General features: G+C 40.2%; 1 protein-coding gene across 1 annotated transcript in view; it reads left to right on the top strand.

Annotated features, from left to right (window-relative positions):
• Positions 1-14,299, top strand: part of gas7a (growth arrest-specific 7a) — a 53,786-nt gene that overhangs the window by 19,716 nt on the left and 19,771 nt on the right. Inside the window, exons 4-7 of the mRNA XM_041998434.1 lie at positions 697-782; positions 5,588-5,650; positions 11,161-11,250; positions 12,345-12,460. Coding sequence (XP_041854368.1) covers positions 697-782; positions 5,588-5,650; positions 11,161-11,250; positions 12,345-12,460 — 355 coding nt within the window. The remainder of the gene's footprint in view (positions 1-696; positions 783-5,587; positions 5,651-11,160; positions 11,251-12,344; positions 12,461-14,299) is intronic.

Here is a 14,299-nt window from a genome sequence, read left to right as displayed (position 1 = left end):
TTTATTTTTTTAGATAATTTGTTTTCTCAACATAATGGGTTGATTATTTTTAAAACTAATAACGAGACAAGAGATAACGGGACACATTAACTCATGTTCAACGTTAATTTTCTTCTAAAAGAACTGATTAAAATATTACTTTATTATTGTAAAATTATGACTTTATTTTCGTAATATTATGACTTTATTCTCAAAGCCTGTGAAAAATAGTTTTCTAAATGTGGCCCTAATACTCCATCGTAGGCTGCCAATCAAAGAAGTTAATTTTGACACCAAAAATTTCAAATAATTGTAACTTATAAAAATTATTTTCAGTTAAAATAAAGTACAATCTATACAGATACAAAATATTCCTCCTCGTCTCTTTAAAAAATGTGAAAAGGTGTTAAAGGCTGGGATGGTAATGAATAATTTAAGCTAAATGAAAAAAAATGAAAATTTCACTGTCACTTTCAGTAAAAAAAGAAAGTAAACTGTCTCATATCTTCTATTGTAATGTTAACATTTTATTAAGTCTTTTATTGTTGTACAAGTTAACAGAATATAGTTTTTTTGTTGTAGGGCAGTTTTTTGTATGTTCTGAATTGTAAGTTGTTTATTCACCATCTGCTCAGCTTTCATGCTACTGCTGTAAAGTAAGACTCCAGCTGTTATTTTCTTCTGTAACGTGTAGTTAATTGTCTGTTTTTCTTGCAGCCAATGGATGCAGCAGCAGCACAAAAACCAGTCAGCCTCCGGAGACTGCTAAAGTTTCTCTGAGGAAACCTTTAATGTACAAGCAGGTAAGTGAAAGGAAGCTTTTGTGTGTTCAACAACGGGGGTGGGGGGGGGGTCTTACTGAGACAAAGGTTTTTCAGGTAAGTCAGGTTTAGTGTTCCTTGAAGCCTAGAATTAGCTCACTATATTAAGCTTATAATATTTTTTGTTTTGGTTGTTTTTGGTGCCATGTCTTTTAATTTAAAAAACACATCCTTCTCTTTTCAGTGCAATGTGCATAATGTGTGGCCTCAAGGGCCAATAAAAACATTATAAACCTGTATACGTCTACCTTTCCACCAAAAAGTATTTTTTTATATTTGGCAGTCCCAAAAATGGATATTTATGCTTTGAGATTTAACAGCACATCTTACTGAGTTTCAGCCATTACCTGTAATTGTAATGTTTACATGACAGTTGCATTAGAATTACACCACAGTCTGGGTAAGTTTGATTGTATCCATAAATTCCCTTTAACAGACACCTGCTGTGTAACTCTAATCCAACTGCTTGTACAACTTTTTAGATTAATTGCCTGGACCAACCTCGATCATTAATGTCTTGTGGCTGCACAGCTTCACAAGCATCAGAAATAAATCTAATTTTGTTATTTACAAGACAGTGTCATCCCTCATCCTCTGACCACCACAGGATGTTGACTGCTGTTTACTCCTCAGCTCGCTATTCTAAGCTGCAGGCAACAGCATGTGGACTATAATGGATTTAGCTGAATACGAAGCTAGCATTATTGTTAAACGTAATGTATTATTTTACTCTAAATGTTAATTTAAGTCGTCATTGCCCAGGCTGAGAAACCCAACTTCACAACACTTTGCCAGCCTATGAAAAACTTTACAGCAGTATTTTGCTTTTTTGCACCACACCACATGCTGGCAACTGGATATCAACACATTAGTCATTTTGAATGCATACTGTGGCTGATTCATGAAAGAAACCTAAGAGAATATTATCTGAGGAAATGAGGAAAAGAAAGACAGAAAGGTTCATAGCAAGCGATGATACAAGAGTAAACATCAGACTGTCTTACTGGCTGGAGAGATTCAAGAGAAGAGACGGGATGCAAGACGAACGCTGAATTAGCCATCACATCACTGATGATGGCACATCAGTGAGAAATTCTGCCAAAGTTTGGTCGTTAGGCTTTAAAAAGCAACAAAGTCCAAAAAGAAGACAGCTGGTGATTTGATGGATTATGTATGACACTTTCCACCAAGTTTGGCACCAAGATATGAAAGCTGTGGAGCGGTGTGTATCTCAACTGGTTTAGTGGGTGCCCCATGAACAGAACCTATACCTCCTCATCATTCCCCATTCTCATTGATACACTTTTTTGTCTAACTACTGTCAAATTAAGGCCACTACAGCCCAAAAGTCCTTAAAAAAGTTATGACAGCTGTGTATTTTCATTACCTCCTGGTTGGGTTTTGGCAGTAAAAAAGAGCTTGTTTACATTAAAAACTAGCATGATTTGGGCTAAAATACATTCTTTTTGCAAGGCCACATTTACCTTAATAGATGTTGTTTTGATGGTTGCCTTGGTGGCACATTAAGACAACACTTTGAAGCTTATTTATTGTCCCTCTCTTTAAGTAAATAGGTGCATTTGTTTCAAGCGTCATTCCCCACATTTTTTCATGAGTCCTTTATGTTGGCGTGGTTGCCAGGCAATACATCCCCTAGAGGGCAGTTCAGCGATCAACTTTGAGTTGCCATGTCAGTTTCAATAATAATATACATTAACAAAAAGGGTTGCAGTGGAGGAGATTATGATGATGCACACCCTAGAAAGAGATGGTGGTCTGTGTGGCCAATAAATGCATCACAGACTCTTTTTCTTTGTTGTTCCTTTTTTCAGTTGCACATCAGCAATACTGCACAACCCTGCCACCACAGTATCTGCCTGCATTTTTTGTTTTTTCTTTAGTTTACTCAAAGAAATTACTCAAAATTTATAACAAGGGGTCCAGTTTTGTTACAGATAAAAATGTTAATTGACAGAATATGGGCTAGCTATTCTTTACTTATATCAATATACAAATAAACAATTAACAGACACAAGATGCAATCCCAACATTCTGATTAATTTACATAATATACATGATTGAGACATAATAGAACATTTTTGCAACATCAATGAAAAGAAATCACCAGAATACAATGAAAGCCAGGTAAGAAAATATGCATCGATTCAAATAGGCAAAGCTTCTGATGTTATCAGTAAATTAGAAGTATAATTAAAGAAGTTGCATTTTTAGCTTTTTCTTAAAGATGGAGATGGGCTGGGACATTTTTACTTCCTCATCGAGCTAATTAAACCTGTAGTCCTCTGCACACAAAACTAAAGCTGGTACACGTAAACCTTCGTTTTTTTGTTTGTTTGTTTTTTATTTTCTTTTTTTTCCCCCCCAGTAATTCGGATTTTATTCCTCGTGGTATAAGTGTGCGTAGAAAGACTGCAATAAGGTTGCACAGTTTATGCTTGAGTTTATGGTTAACCTGGTACATCACAAAAGCATACTGAAGGTAATTATACTCTGCAAGCCTTAGGAGAAAGTGATGAAAACGCAATCTAATGCAAGAATTATAGTTCTATAATCCTTTTGTGTGTCTGTCTTTAGAGTACAAAGGCATTCATAGTAGCATTCAGTCATTCCCTGGTTGGGTTTAGGCAATAGCATTACTTGCTCAAGATAAAACATCACAGTCAGGACAAAAATATATTTTTTGTACTACGCTGCCGTTACCATTTTTGAGTCGAAGATGCCAGTTTGAAACTTCATATACATCTCTCACAACCACTTGTCAAGCCCGGCTTGTGAGGGTTTGACAAGAAGGAAGCGAGACAACAAGGGATGCCAATTAAAGTATAATTTATTAAGAAAAGTGACCAAAGTAAATAAACGGAGCTTAACAGTGTGTCCTATGTGTGTAATCCATAGCATCACCAGTGTATGGGAGTGTTGGTTGTGGGAACGTGTTGTGTGTGAAAGCTAAAGTGAACAAACTAATAAGTGCACAAACAAAGGAAAAGGAGTGCTGCAGGTGAGCGGGCTGGCGCGAGCAGAGAGCCAAAAGCCAGAGCGCAAGGGAGCCCACAGGTGTGAACGGCCTGGTAATTAATCCCAAGCGGGCCACGCCCCCGCCAGGTAGCACAGGAGGACTGGAGCAGTTGACTGGCCACCTGAGAAGAGGAGGACAGAGGCGGAGAGAGGAGGAGGCAGAGCTGGAGAAAGATCGGAAGCAAAAGTTAAAGCCCCCAGAAACAGACAAAATACAGCCTGCTCTGGGGTTGTCACACACTAGAGGTCACATATTCTTTGAACATGATCATGCTTTAGGTTGTTTTTGTCCCATGGAGCACAACCTCATGGAAACATACGTTCTCTTGGGCAGTTTACGCAAGCAAGAATTTATATTTGGAGAATTTCTGCTTTTATGAATTTAGTTTAAAACAAAGTCTAAAGCCCTTCATGGTCAAAATCTCTGCTCCTTCATCATACGTTAATGTAAAAATCATCCAACAACTCTTCATGTTGAAAGCAACACTTTCAGATGACAGTAGCATCTCTTCTCAGTGCAAGCAGTGCCGCTCCCGCAGCTCTGATGAACCTGGGCCAACACCGTTTGCTTGCCAGCCCACGTGACTAATTACGAGGCAGAAGAGGGCATGCCGAGTCATGATCACAAAGGAGAGAATCGATGGATGGAGAGTTGGGCCATATGGGCAGCTGATATTTGGACTCCACATGTCAGATTTTGTCAGAAAAGGGGCCAGCCAGAAAAATCCGAACTCACACAGGGAGCACCGGGGCGAAAGATCGCAAAGCCTGGGCTTGGATTTTCGAGCTAGGAGCTGCTCACCGCCATGTTTTGCACAGCGAAGGTGAGAACTCGGGTGCTTCTTGATGTTCAGGCTGTGATGTTGTTAGACCCGCGCAGGTACAAAAAGGTGTAAGTTGATCACGTGAGGCGCTGTTGCTGCTCTGCCCGGCATGACGCTTATGCTTGATGCTGCCTCGTGAGGAAGATGATGCTGTTTTTATCCAACTACACAGTCGCTGAATTTTCTCTTTTTTCCTTAACATAAAAACAATCAGAGAGGTTGCACCTGATTGGCTGCTGCCTTTTCCAGCATCATTTTTGTAATTAGTCTTTTAGATCCTCTCATGGCCATTTCCAGCAACCCAACCCCCACCACCAACACCTACAGCACTGCTGCTTCCTCCTCTTTCACTATCTTGTTCCCTGGGGAAGGAGGTGTGGTAAGCCTCATGTAAATAAATCCCCCTCCTCCTTTTCTTCTCACTCTCTTAACCCTGATTTTTTTTTCTCTACACTGGTTTTCCATCACAATCTCGCCTCCAGTATCTTCACTCATGAGCTGGCTCAGTGGTCTCTCTGTCTCTGAGGTGGAAGGAGGGTGAAGGTATGGTGGTGGTGGGGGCAGGCGGCCTTCTCGCAGCCTCCAACCTTTAAACTCATGTGACAGCAGCTTAACCGGAGGCTAGACTTCGTCACGCTCCCACAGCCACCACTGATTTCCCTCTGCAGCTCCCCCCTCCTCCTCTTTCTCCTCTTCATCTTCCTCACCCCTACACTACCTTCCCTCCCTCCCCCTCCCGCAACGCAACTCCTCTCCACTCACTACGCAGCTTGCGAGATTGAAGGCAGCCTCAGTGTGTGGAGGGAAAGAGAGGAGAGAGGCTTTCCCAGAATAGAGAAGCAGCAGGAGGAGGTGAGAGGGATGATGATGGAAGCCAGCTTTGACACTGAGGAGAGTTTTGACGATCCCTCCTGTCTCGCCCCGCAGCCCCCCGGCTCCGTGTCGCCAGCCAAACGGCAGATCAAGGAGGTCAAGGAGACTAAAACCACTGTGAGTATCCTGAAACTTATTCCTCATCATCTTCTTCTCTCTGCTTCTATCTTTTCATTCTCTTCTAATGAGTGACTGGAGCGCAAATCTCATGTTCTCTTCTTTGTCTTCTCCCATCTGTTGACACTGTGTTCAAGCTTGCAGCTCAAGTCATAATGGGTTCTCATGGAGTAGCATGGGGGGGTGGGGTATCCCTGCATATCTGCTGGCACATTATTCTGAATGAAGAAGCTGTCCAGCACTCATTTACATCTCTCTGACTTCTCGATCTATACTACTGAATTAATGCCTGTCAAAGATAAATGTATGCTCTAAGAACCTTCTTTCATTGAAGTGACTGAATTTTGAGGAGCTGATCTCGAAGACTGCAGACTCCCGTTGGTATTTTTAGAACCATCTGTCAGTCAGATAGAGTGAGCTCTGAGTATTTCTGTCATCCAGTTGTTGTTCTGCCTGGAACTGCATCCTTGTTTTTCATTCTCAAGGTGCTCTGCATGAAATCTGCTGGGGCAGCGCAGGTCAAACAGAAATTGGGACTTGAGCTCCCTTGTGGCTTACAGTGGATTTCTAGCTTCTCCTGAAGCAGCAGGAAGAAGACGCTCTTTGCTTCATCTCTGTGAAGTATACTGTAGCTTTCTGTCAAGATGCCCAGACAGTAGCTGTGGTTATGTAACCTCTCAGACCATAATGATAGCACTGGGAGGGGTGGAAGGTGTGGGGGCTTGGGGGGTGTTGGAGGTGTGATGGTGATGGGGAAAGTAGACAGAGACGCATTTGTGTCTCGCACTCGGTGGGCTCGCTGACCTGCTGCAGCCACGGGAGCCATCAGTCTGGCTATTGTCAAAAGAAAAAAAAAATCCCACCAGACCTGGAGAGATGCAGCAAGTCCAGTTACCATGGTGACAAAGGCAATAATGGGTGTTGAAATGGAAAACACAGCCACTGGAGAAGGGGGAAAGCCAGTCAGATTTTCACTGAAAACAACAAAAAGAGGTTCTTTTTTGGATTTTTCCAGCCTTTGAAAGGGTTCAACCACTCATAGATCTGTTGTTATGCATTGGCTTCACTTGAATCCCCTGAATTCTTTTGTAGAGCTTTGGAAGTTTAGCATTTTTAAGATCTGGAAACTGGATTGCAGAGAAGTTTTGAGTTGCAGCAACATAAATAAGATCCCCACACATACAAAACATCTCACCAACTGCTAGAAAAACACAGGTGAGAATGACTGCCTCTCAGAGGTGTCTTTTTGTGCACCTTACATTACACAACCCCATACAGTTGTCATGGAGACGCACACATCCATGACTGTAGGCAAAATGGGCCCATCCAGGATGCCGATTCTTCACGCATCAGAGAGAAGCAGCTGCCTTACAACCTTGTTTTCACCTTCAACGTGTGCATGACCGATCTGACCAAATTTCACTGCTGCGCCTTTTTAATCAAACACTGTCTCACGTGCAGCTCGGACTTGTTGCTATGCTGCGTGCGCTCAGCAGAGCGCATTTGGCTTTGTTAGAGAGGTTTGATTGGTGCATGAAGAAAGGGATGAAGTGAAAATAAAAACAAAATATGAGATTGTTTTGTCATTTGAAAGTGTATGTGTGGAGGAAGGGAGGAGAAAAAGGTCTTTTTTTTTCTTACAGCAAAAGTAATTTGTTGCTTAGCAACAGTGGCACAGCATCCTACAGTTTCATCTGCTGAAATATGCTGCTCGCAAATGGATGTTGGTTGTTTGACTGCCAAGCTATTATTTTTTACATCTCTCATGGGCTGTTTGATCTCAAAATGTGTTGTGATTCTTTTTCCTTTTATTCAGCAAAGAAAAAGGAGCAGAATGAAAATATAAACAGCAAAATATGTAATGGCATAAGCGCTGCCTGTAGCTTGGATACAAACCCTCATGAGGCTGAATGTTTATGAAGGCTGAATGATGACAAAATGTCCCAATTCACTCAACAAATATTCTTGTTATGTGTTACTCTCAGCTTTGTTTTGTGCTAAATTCAAACATTCAAAGGCCTGCAGCATCCAGGGTCTGATGGCATGACTTCAAACATTCCCCAGAATGGCCTCAGATCCCTCAGAGAGATTTATTCCATGCTGTGTCACAAAGGTAATCTCGATTAATATTTAATTCCCAACCCTGGAGAACCTCACTAAGCAGCCATAAAGGAGGAGTAAGTTAGCCAGACAAGCTTCCTGTAGATGAATGGTCTCATTCCAAGCGGGATGTGAGAGGCAGATAAACAGCAGTCATGATAGATGTGAAGCCACTGTAATGGAAAATCTGGTGCCCATGACAATCACTGCAATCTCTGAGGCAGAAAATGAACAAAGTGACTGGTTGGGACACAAAGTAAATCATACCACTGCTACTTCAGGTTACAACATGCTGCTTAGAGTTAATGCATGCGTTGTTTATGCAAAATCCTGTTTGCTATCAGTAAACTTTACCCACAGCTTGCCATGGTTCTTATTTTTTATGCTAGCTCAACAATAAAACAAGTATTACTCGTCTGTTTTTTGAAGTAGCTTTTTGAAGATGTTCAGATGAAGCGCTGCTGCAGCAGAGTGGAAGATGATGAGGTCAGCATCGAGTGTCCACTGGAACGCTTCATGCCCAGTGTCAGTGATGTTTAACGCTCCACAAAACTGTAATTATATGCAAACATGCACGCCAAAGGGAGAATCTCGTGACAGAGTTGCTGCACACATATTTTTTTAAATAAAGCAAATAGAGTATGTATGTGCATTATGAAAAGTATGATGCTACAGCACCTAAAATGTTAGTATATATAAGAACATCTACTGTTTTAACAAGGTTTGTAGGAGAGCTAATTAGCTTGCAGCATCATATTAAATAATCTAAGCATAACAAACAGCACAAATAAACAAACAGGGGATGTAAATATCTCAGCTCAGTTCAGGCCACAGCAGGCGAATATAGTGCAGCAGTAGAGCTTTAAAGCATGTTCTTCTTTTTGTTTGTGTGTTTTAAGTGGGCTTTTATGAAGCACTTATGTAGTCAGTTAAAGTTTATGTATGTATGTATGTCATGTAGTCAGGGTCTTAAAAGCAATAAACAGCCATCATAGTGCATTTTGAAAAAGCAAGGCATTCTCGTGGGAGAGTTAAGCTATGAGCTGCTCAAAACAGGAGAAAAGCTAATTTCCTGCCAACTAAATCAACTCAAATCTGAAAATGAGAGCTATATTGTGGATTTTTACGCCAGGTCTCATCAGTTAGGAATTGCTGCAGTTTCTTAGCTGAAGCATGCAGGTATAGCAACATAGTCTGTGTAAAACTGTGTTTTCTAACACTGTGTCACAGTATCTGCCATACTGCACTGACCCAGTCACTGTAAATGTCTGTGGCACACCTGACAAAGTGTAAAAATACATCATTTAAGTTCATGCTAGGTTGTTTTAATTGGGGAAAATTGCTCTTTATTGTGGTTTCGTTCTGAGCAGTTGTTCAAAGCTTTTTCCTGCAGAGTGTGCTGACTGTTGTTTAATGCCCTCCCAGACTTTAACTACTTAGTGTGACACAATATCTAAAAAAAAAAAAAGAAAGAAAAGAAAGAAAGAAAGAAATAAAAACAAAAGAAAAAGAAGAAGAAATGGGAACAATTTTTAATGCAAGAATTGGTGGGGACTAAAAACAAACCTGAAACCAACATTCTTCCTTGATTAGTAGATGTCTTAGAGAGCTGGTTGTTAATAAATAATGTGTATAAGCCTTTTATGTGGCCTAATATATTGTTTCACTCAAGGTTTTGTTGATTTTATTCTGTTTCACTAACAGTTTCAGAAAATGTGAAAAATTAACATGGTACATGTAAATAATTTTTAATTTATTTCAACCATATATTTTTATTTTATTTCGGTTAATTTTATTATTTTACTTTAATTTAATTAGCTATTTTACATAAATTCTAAATGTAGGAATAATCTTATCAGCAGATAAGTGTCAGGAAGTTGGGGATTTAATCATTAACATTACATAATATTTTTAAAGCTATAGAGAATCAAGAGATATCTCTTTATACAGGTATAAAGGCTGAAACCAGTGTTACATATACTCTATGTGAAAGAACTATTAAAACTATACAATATGTAATAGTGTGGGAGCGAAATGTTATCTCATCCAGACAAGCCTTTATCATGGAAAGCTTTGCTTATTTAAACAAAAACAACCACATTCTGCAGGTAATGCAAGAGCATGGATGCTAAACCCAGCAGCCTGCACTCCAGACCTGCAACCCGGTTAAAACATTTGAAGTATTATGAAGCATTACAACACAACTAACGGCGTCCTAAACTACAGAGCTGCTGTGATGCTTCAAGCAAAAATGGAAAAACCTTATTTTTTTAGGACTGCAGTGGTAAAGAAAGAAGAGCTGATTCTACAGAGTTAAATATAACCCTTTGCCAAGTTTTTTTAAAAGCACGATGCTGCCGTCAAATTTTAAATTAAAGTATACATTCAGCATCTTATATGTGCAAATGCAGAAATCATTGTTTTATTTCAAATTTATAGTGTGCTGGCTGTTTTTGAAACAGGGTTGCCAATGTGCTGCCTCTAAGGTGACATCAGATTAATCAATACATGTTTAACTGTAAAATCTATACTTTGTAAAGAGTAGTGAGAGAAGAACATTTCTCACTCAGCTTCTGCAGGGAGGATGATGCATTCAGATTAGACTTGACCTGTGCAGTGACACATTAGTGGAATAAGCACCTCTCTGATTTTCCCATTTATGCTTTAATAAATTTGAAGTGAAGCACTTTATATATTTGAAACCAGCTTTTACACATCGGCTTTAAGCACCTGACTGCCTTGCTTCATGCCTAAGCACTATGTAAATGATGCTGTTGGATGTTTAAAATCACCCCTGTCTTGTTTTGATTTGAAATGTGAGAAGCATCTCAGTTGAGTCAGCTGGTGGATGTTTGTCGTCAGTCTCTGTGACAGCAGCACTGAGCTGAACTCATGCTGTAAACACTGTGAGTCAGAGAGTTTCTGTGTGTTTGTGGGTGAAGCATCCTGGATGCCCATGCAGATGACATGGCTCAGAGAGTATCTTGCCATGCCAAGAGGGAGGGCTCACAGATGGTGAACATTACATAATTGAAGCCACGGGAATAATTGAAGACGCCACCGAGCATGGAGTCTGTATTCAGGCTGAGTGTTGGGGGTTTTTATCTGCTACAACACGTAGTCTCGAGAGTGTAATGTGTTTAATCTGAGGGACATAATAGTAAAAAGGTTTGTCTTTGTTTTTGGGTGGATATTGGCTGCTTCTGTCCCTCCCCTGAAGCCCCATGGGTCACCACATTCATGTGCTCGCATCTGACCTTTTCACTCTCATCTGCATGATCCAGAGGAAACTCTCATTTCAACATTTTACATCCTTCCTTCTGACTCTGTTCATCATTTACTCATAGAGTAAATAAAATTCAGTCTTTTTACTCCTCATCTTTGTTTTTTATTCTCTTGTGCTGCTTCAGATCAACTGTGTGACTTTCCCTCTTCCTGGAGAAGGTCCAGAGCAGCAGCTCCTCAAGCCCGACGAATGGAGCTACTGCGATTACTTCTGGGTAAGTTACTGTAACTAAAACACAACAACATCGCTGGTGCCATTATTAGGGCAAATTTAGCAGGTTTAGAGGCAAAATATTTTCTTTCATATGATATTAGACTACTCAGCAGCTTGCTACAGGGTTGCACCAGGGTGTAGATTGATTTATTTTTATTTAAGAAAGTAGAACAAGTTAAATAGGAATACATTTCATTATGCATGTGGCCTTTGATGGCAAATTTCACATAGATAGATAGACAGATTGATTGATTTTACTGTTATTGAAGACCCAGAAAATACCTTAATGGTTGTAACCTAAAGCTTTTCCATTTCCTGTTTTCTTTCTTTCTTTTTTTCCCCCCCAAAAGTCACCAAAATGACTAATTTTCTTTAGAAGAAGTATTTTAAAAGTTGAGGGATGCTTGCAGCTCTACTGTGTGCCATGAGAAAAACTGGAAATGCCTGGCTTCAAATTTAACTAAAACATCACATCATCCTTTGATTTTCCAACTTCTGTTTACTTTTAGAACAAGTTTTTGTTGGAAAATCTGTCTATATTGGATTATGTGCACTAGAAAATCGATTAATGTACTTTAATTCATGTAAACACAAAAATGATCTAGTTTAATGTCTCCCTAGCGGCTCTTGTAATTGTCATTTTCCATAAACATTGATCCCAAATTAGATTAGAATTGAAAAGCTCTTCAACCTTTGTAATTGACTGAAATTTGATCCAGACTTCCTTCTCATGTGCTATTGCCAGTCGTCATGTTGGGATGCTCTGGTGTGTCCATCTACTGACCTTCACGCTAGAAGCTGCTGTGTAGCACAAATCCAACACTTTTGTCCCTCATTTTCTGTCAGACACAAGATCCAACAATGTTTGACATTCATGTGCTACAAAACACACAGATAATGCTTGTCCACCCATCAGTGATTGACGCATAAACTCCAGCATGTGCCCTCCTCAACATGCCAGTGTGAATCATGTTACTGACTCACTACGATGAGCTCATTTTCACAAACCCCCGCAGAGCCTCACATGTAAACAACACAGAGGTGCCACCGGACTTTCTGCTCAATGTACCTGAACGATGCCCTCTTCTCCCTCAGGCCGACAAGAAGGACCTGCAGGGGACCACCTCAGTGGCAGGTTTCGAGGTTCTCCTGCAGAAGCAGCTGAAGGGGAAACAGATGCAGAAAGAGATGGCCGAGTTTATCCATGAGAGGTAAAAGCTTAACAGACTCACTCAAGAAAATCAGTTTGTTGCCAGCAGATTTAATTAACTGACTCAAGTGTCAGACGCAGAGCTCCTCTGGGGAATTAAAACCTCCACAAGAAGAAACAGAAAATTACTTTTTTCTTTAGCAGACTCAAGGTCACTGAGCTTGTTGATCAACTAGTAACCTCCTCTCTTAGAAAAATAAGCAACAACATTCTGTATATCCATCCATCCATCCATCCATTATCTTGACCGCTTATTCCATTTCGGGTCGCGGGTGAGCTGGAGCCTATCCCAGCATTTTAACAGGTGAGAGGCAGGGTACACCCTGGACAGGTCACCAGTCTGTCGCAGGGCCAAGACAGATAGAGACAAACAACCATTCACACACACACTCACTCCTACGGAGAATTTAGAGTGTCCAATTAACCTAACATGCATGTCTTTGGACGGTGGGAGGAAGCCGGAGAACCCGGAGAGAACCCACGCATACACGGGGAGAACATGCAAACTCCACACAGAAAGGCCACCACCCTCAAGGTTCGAACCTCCCCCCAGCCGAGATTCGAACCGGCGACCTTCTTGCTGTGAGGCTGCGGTGCATTGTATTGGCATTTGGGCAGGTGCTTTCTTTTGGACATGTAGGGTTTCCCAGGTTGCCAACTATATAACAGCATCAGGCTCACAGCACCATTTACAAACATTTTCTGCAAAGAATGTGTGATATTATGTGATATGTTTGTAAGACCTAACCATAATGCGTTCCTAGCTTAACCAAGTACTGTTAATACCTCACATTAATATTGAATTAAGTAGTAGTAGAGCAAAGGATGTCAAAATGATGTTACATCCCACTGCATAAAGATAACGGCTATAGAGGAGTTCCCTATGCATCTGAAAGTGATGATGACAGTGTACCCTGTGCAATAAAAACTGATGTGAAGAGTTCCTGACAAAATGCCAATATGTGACAAGCTGGGAATAAGAACGTCTGTGTTTTTAAACTATGACGCACCTCTGAGTTGCAGAGCATCGCTACTACCAAACACTGAGACACAAAGGGAAACTTTGGTGATTTGTTCTTCAGCTGTGGTAGAAGTAGTATTAAGAATTCCATTTAAGCAACACACACCAATATGAGAATATGAGCAAAAGTCCTGCATAAAAAAATTCAACCTAATAAAAAATGCATCAGAATGAGCAGCAGAATAGTTTTAAAATAAAAAAAAAAAGAAAAAGGTATCATTTTTACAGCTGTTGGTAATTGAGCAAGTTTAAACTATTATATTCATGGTTTTATTTACAAACTTGACTAGGGTCGTCCAATGGTTGAAAGGTTGCTGGTTTGATTCCCACTCCCCCAGTCATCTGTCATTGTGTGCTTGTGCAAGAAACTTCGCCTTCCTCGCCTCCAGCGTTGGCATTGCTGGTGTATGAATGTGGTTGAATGTATATGTGTGGGTATGTGCGTGCATGTGTGATTGTGTGAAAGAGATTATAATGAGGGGGGTCTTTTTAAATTGCTTTGTTATATGATTTTGTGTGTGAAGGCTTGTTTTATTTTGATATGCATTAATTGTTTCTATAATGTAAAGCACTGTGTGTTTCTGCGTGAAAAGCACTATATAAATAAAACTGATTTGATTTGAAAATACTTAAATATTGGTTCCTCAAAATTGGTCTTCCTGTTGCAGGAAATACTGCTGCACCAAATGCTGAATAATCTACTGAAAACAGTCCCCTGAGAAATGCATTATTTCCTTTTGTTTGAGTAAGATTATGTACAAACTAAAGTGAACACCTGTCACTAAGATAAATTACTTCTGAAGAGTAAAATATAAAAGT

Source organism: Melanotaenia boesemani, chromosome 2, assembly GCF_017639745.1.
Source record: "Melanotaenia boesemani isolate fMelBoe1 chromosome 2, fMelBoe1.pri, whole genome shotgun sequence".
NCBI classification, from domain to species: domain Eukaryota; kingdom Metazoa; phylum Chordata; class Actinopteri; order Atheriniformes; family Melanotaeniidae; genus Melanotaenia; species Melanotaenia boesemani.
Note: the sequence above shows the minus strand (reverse complement) of the source record. Positions and strands in the feature narration are given on the sequence as shown.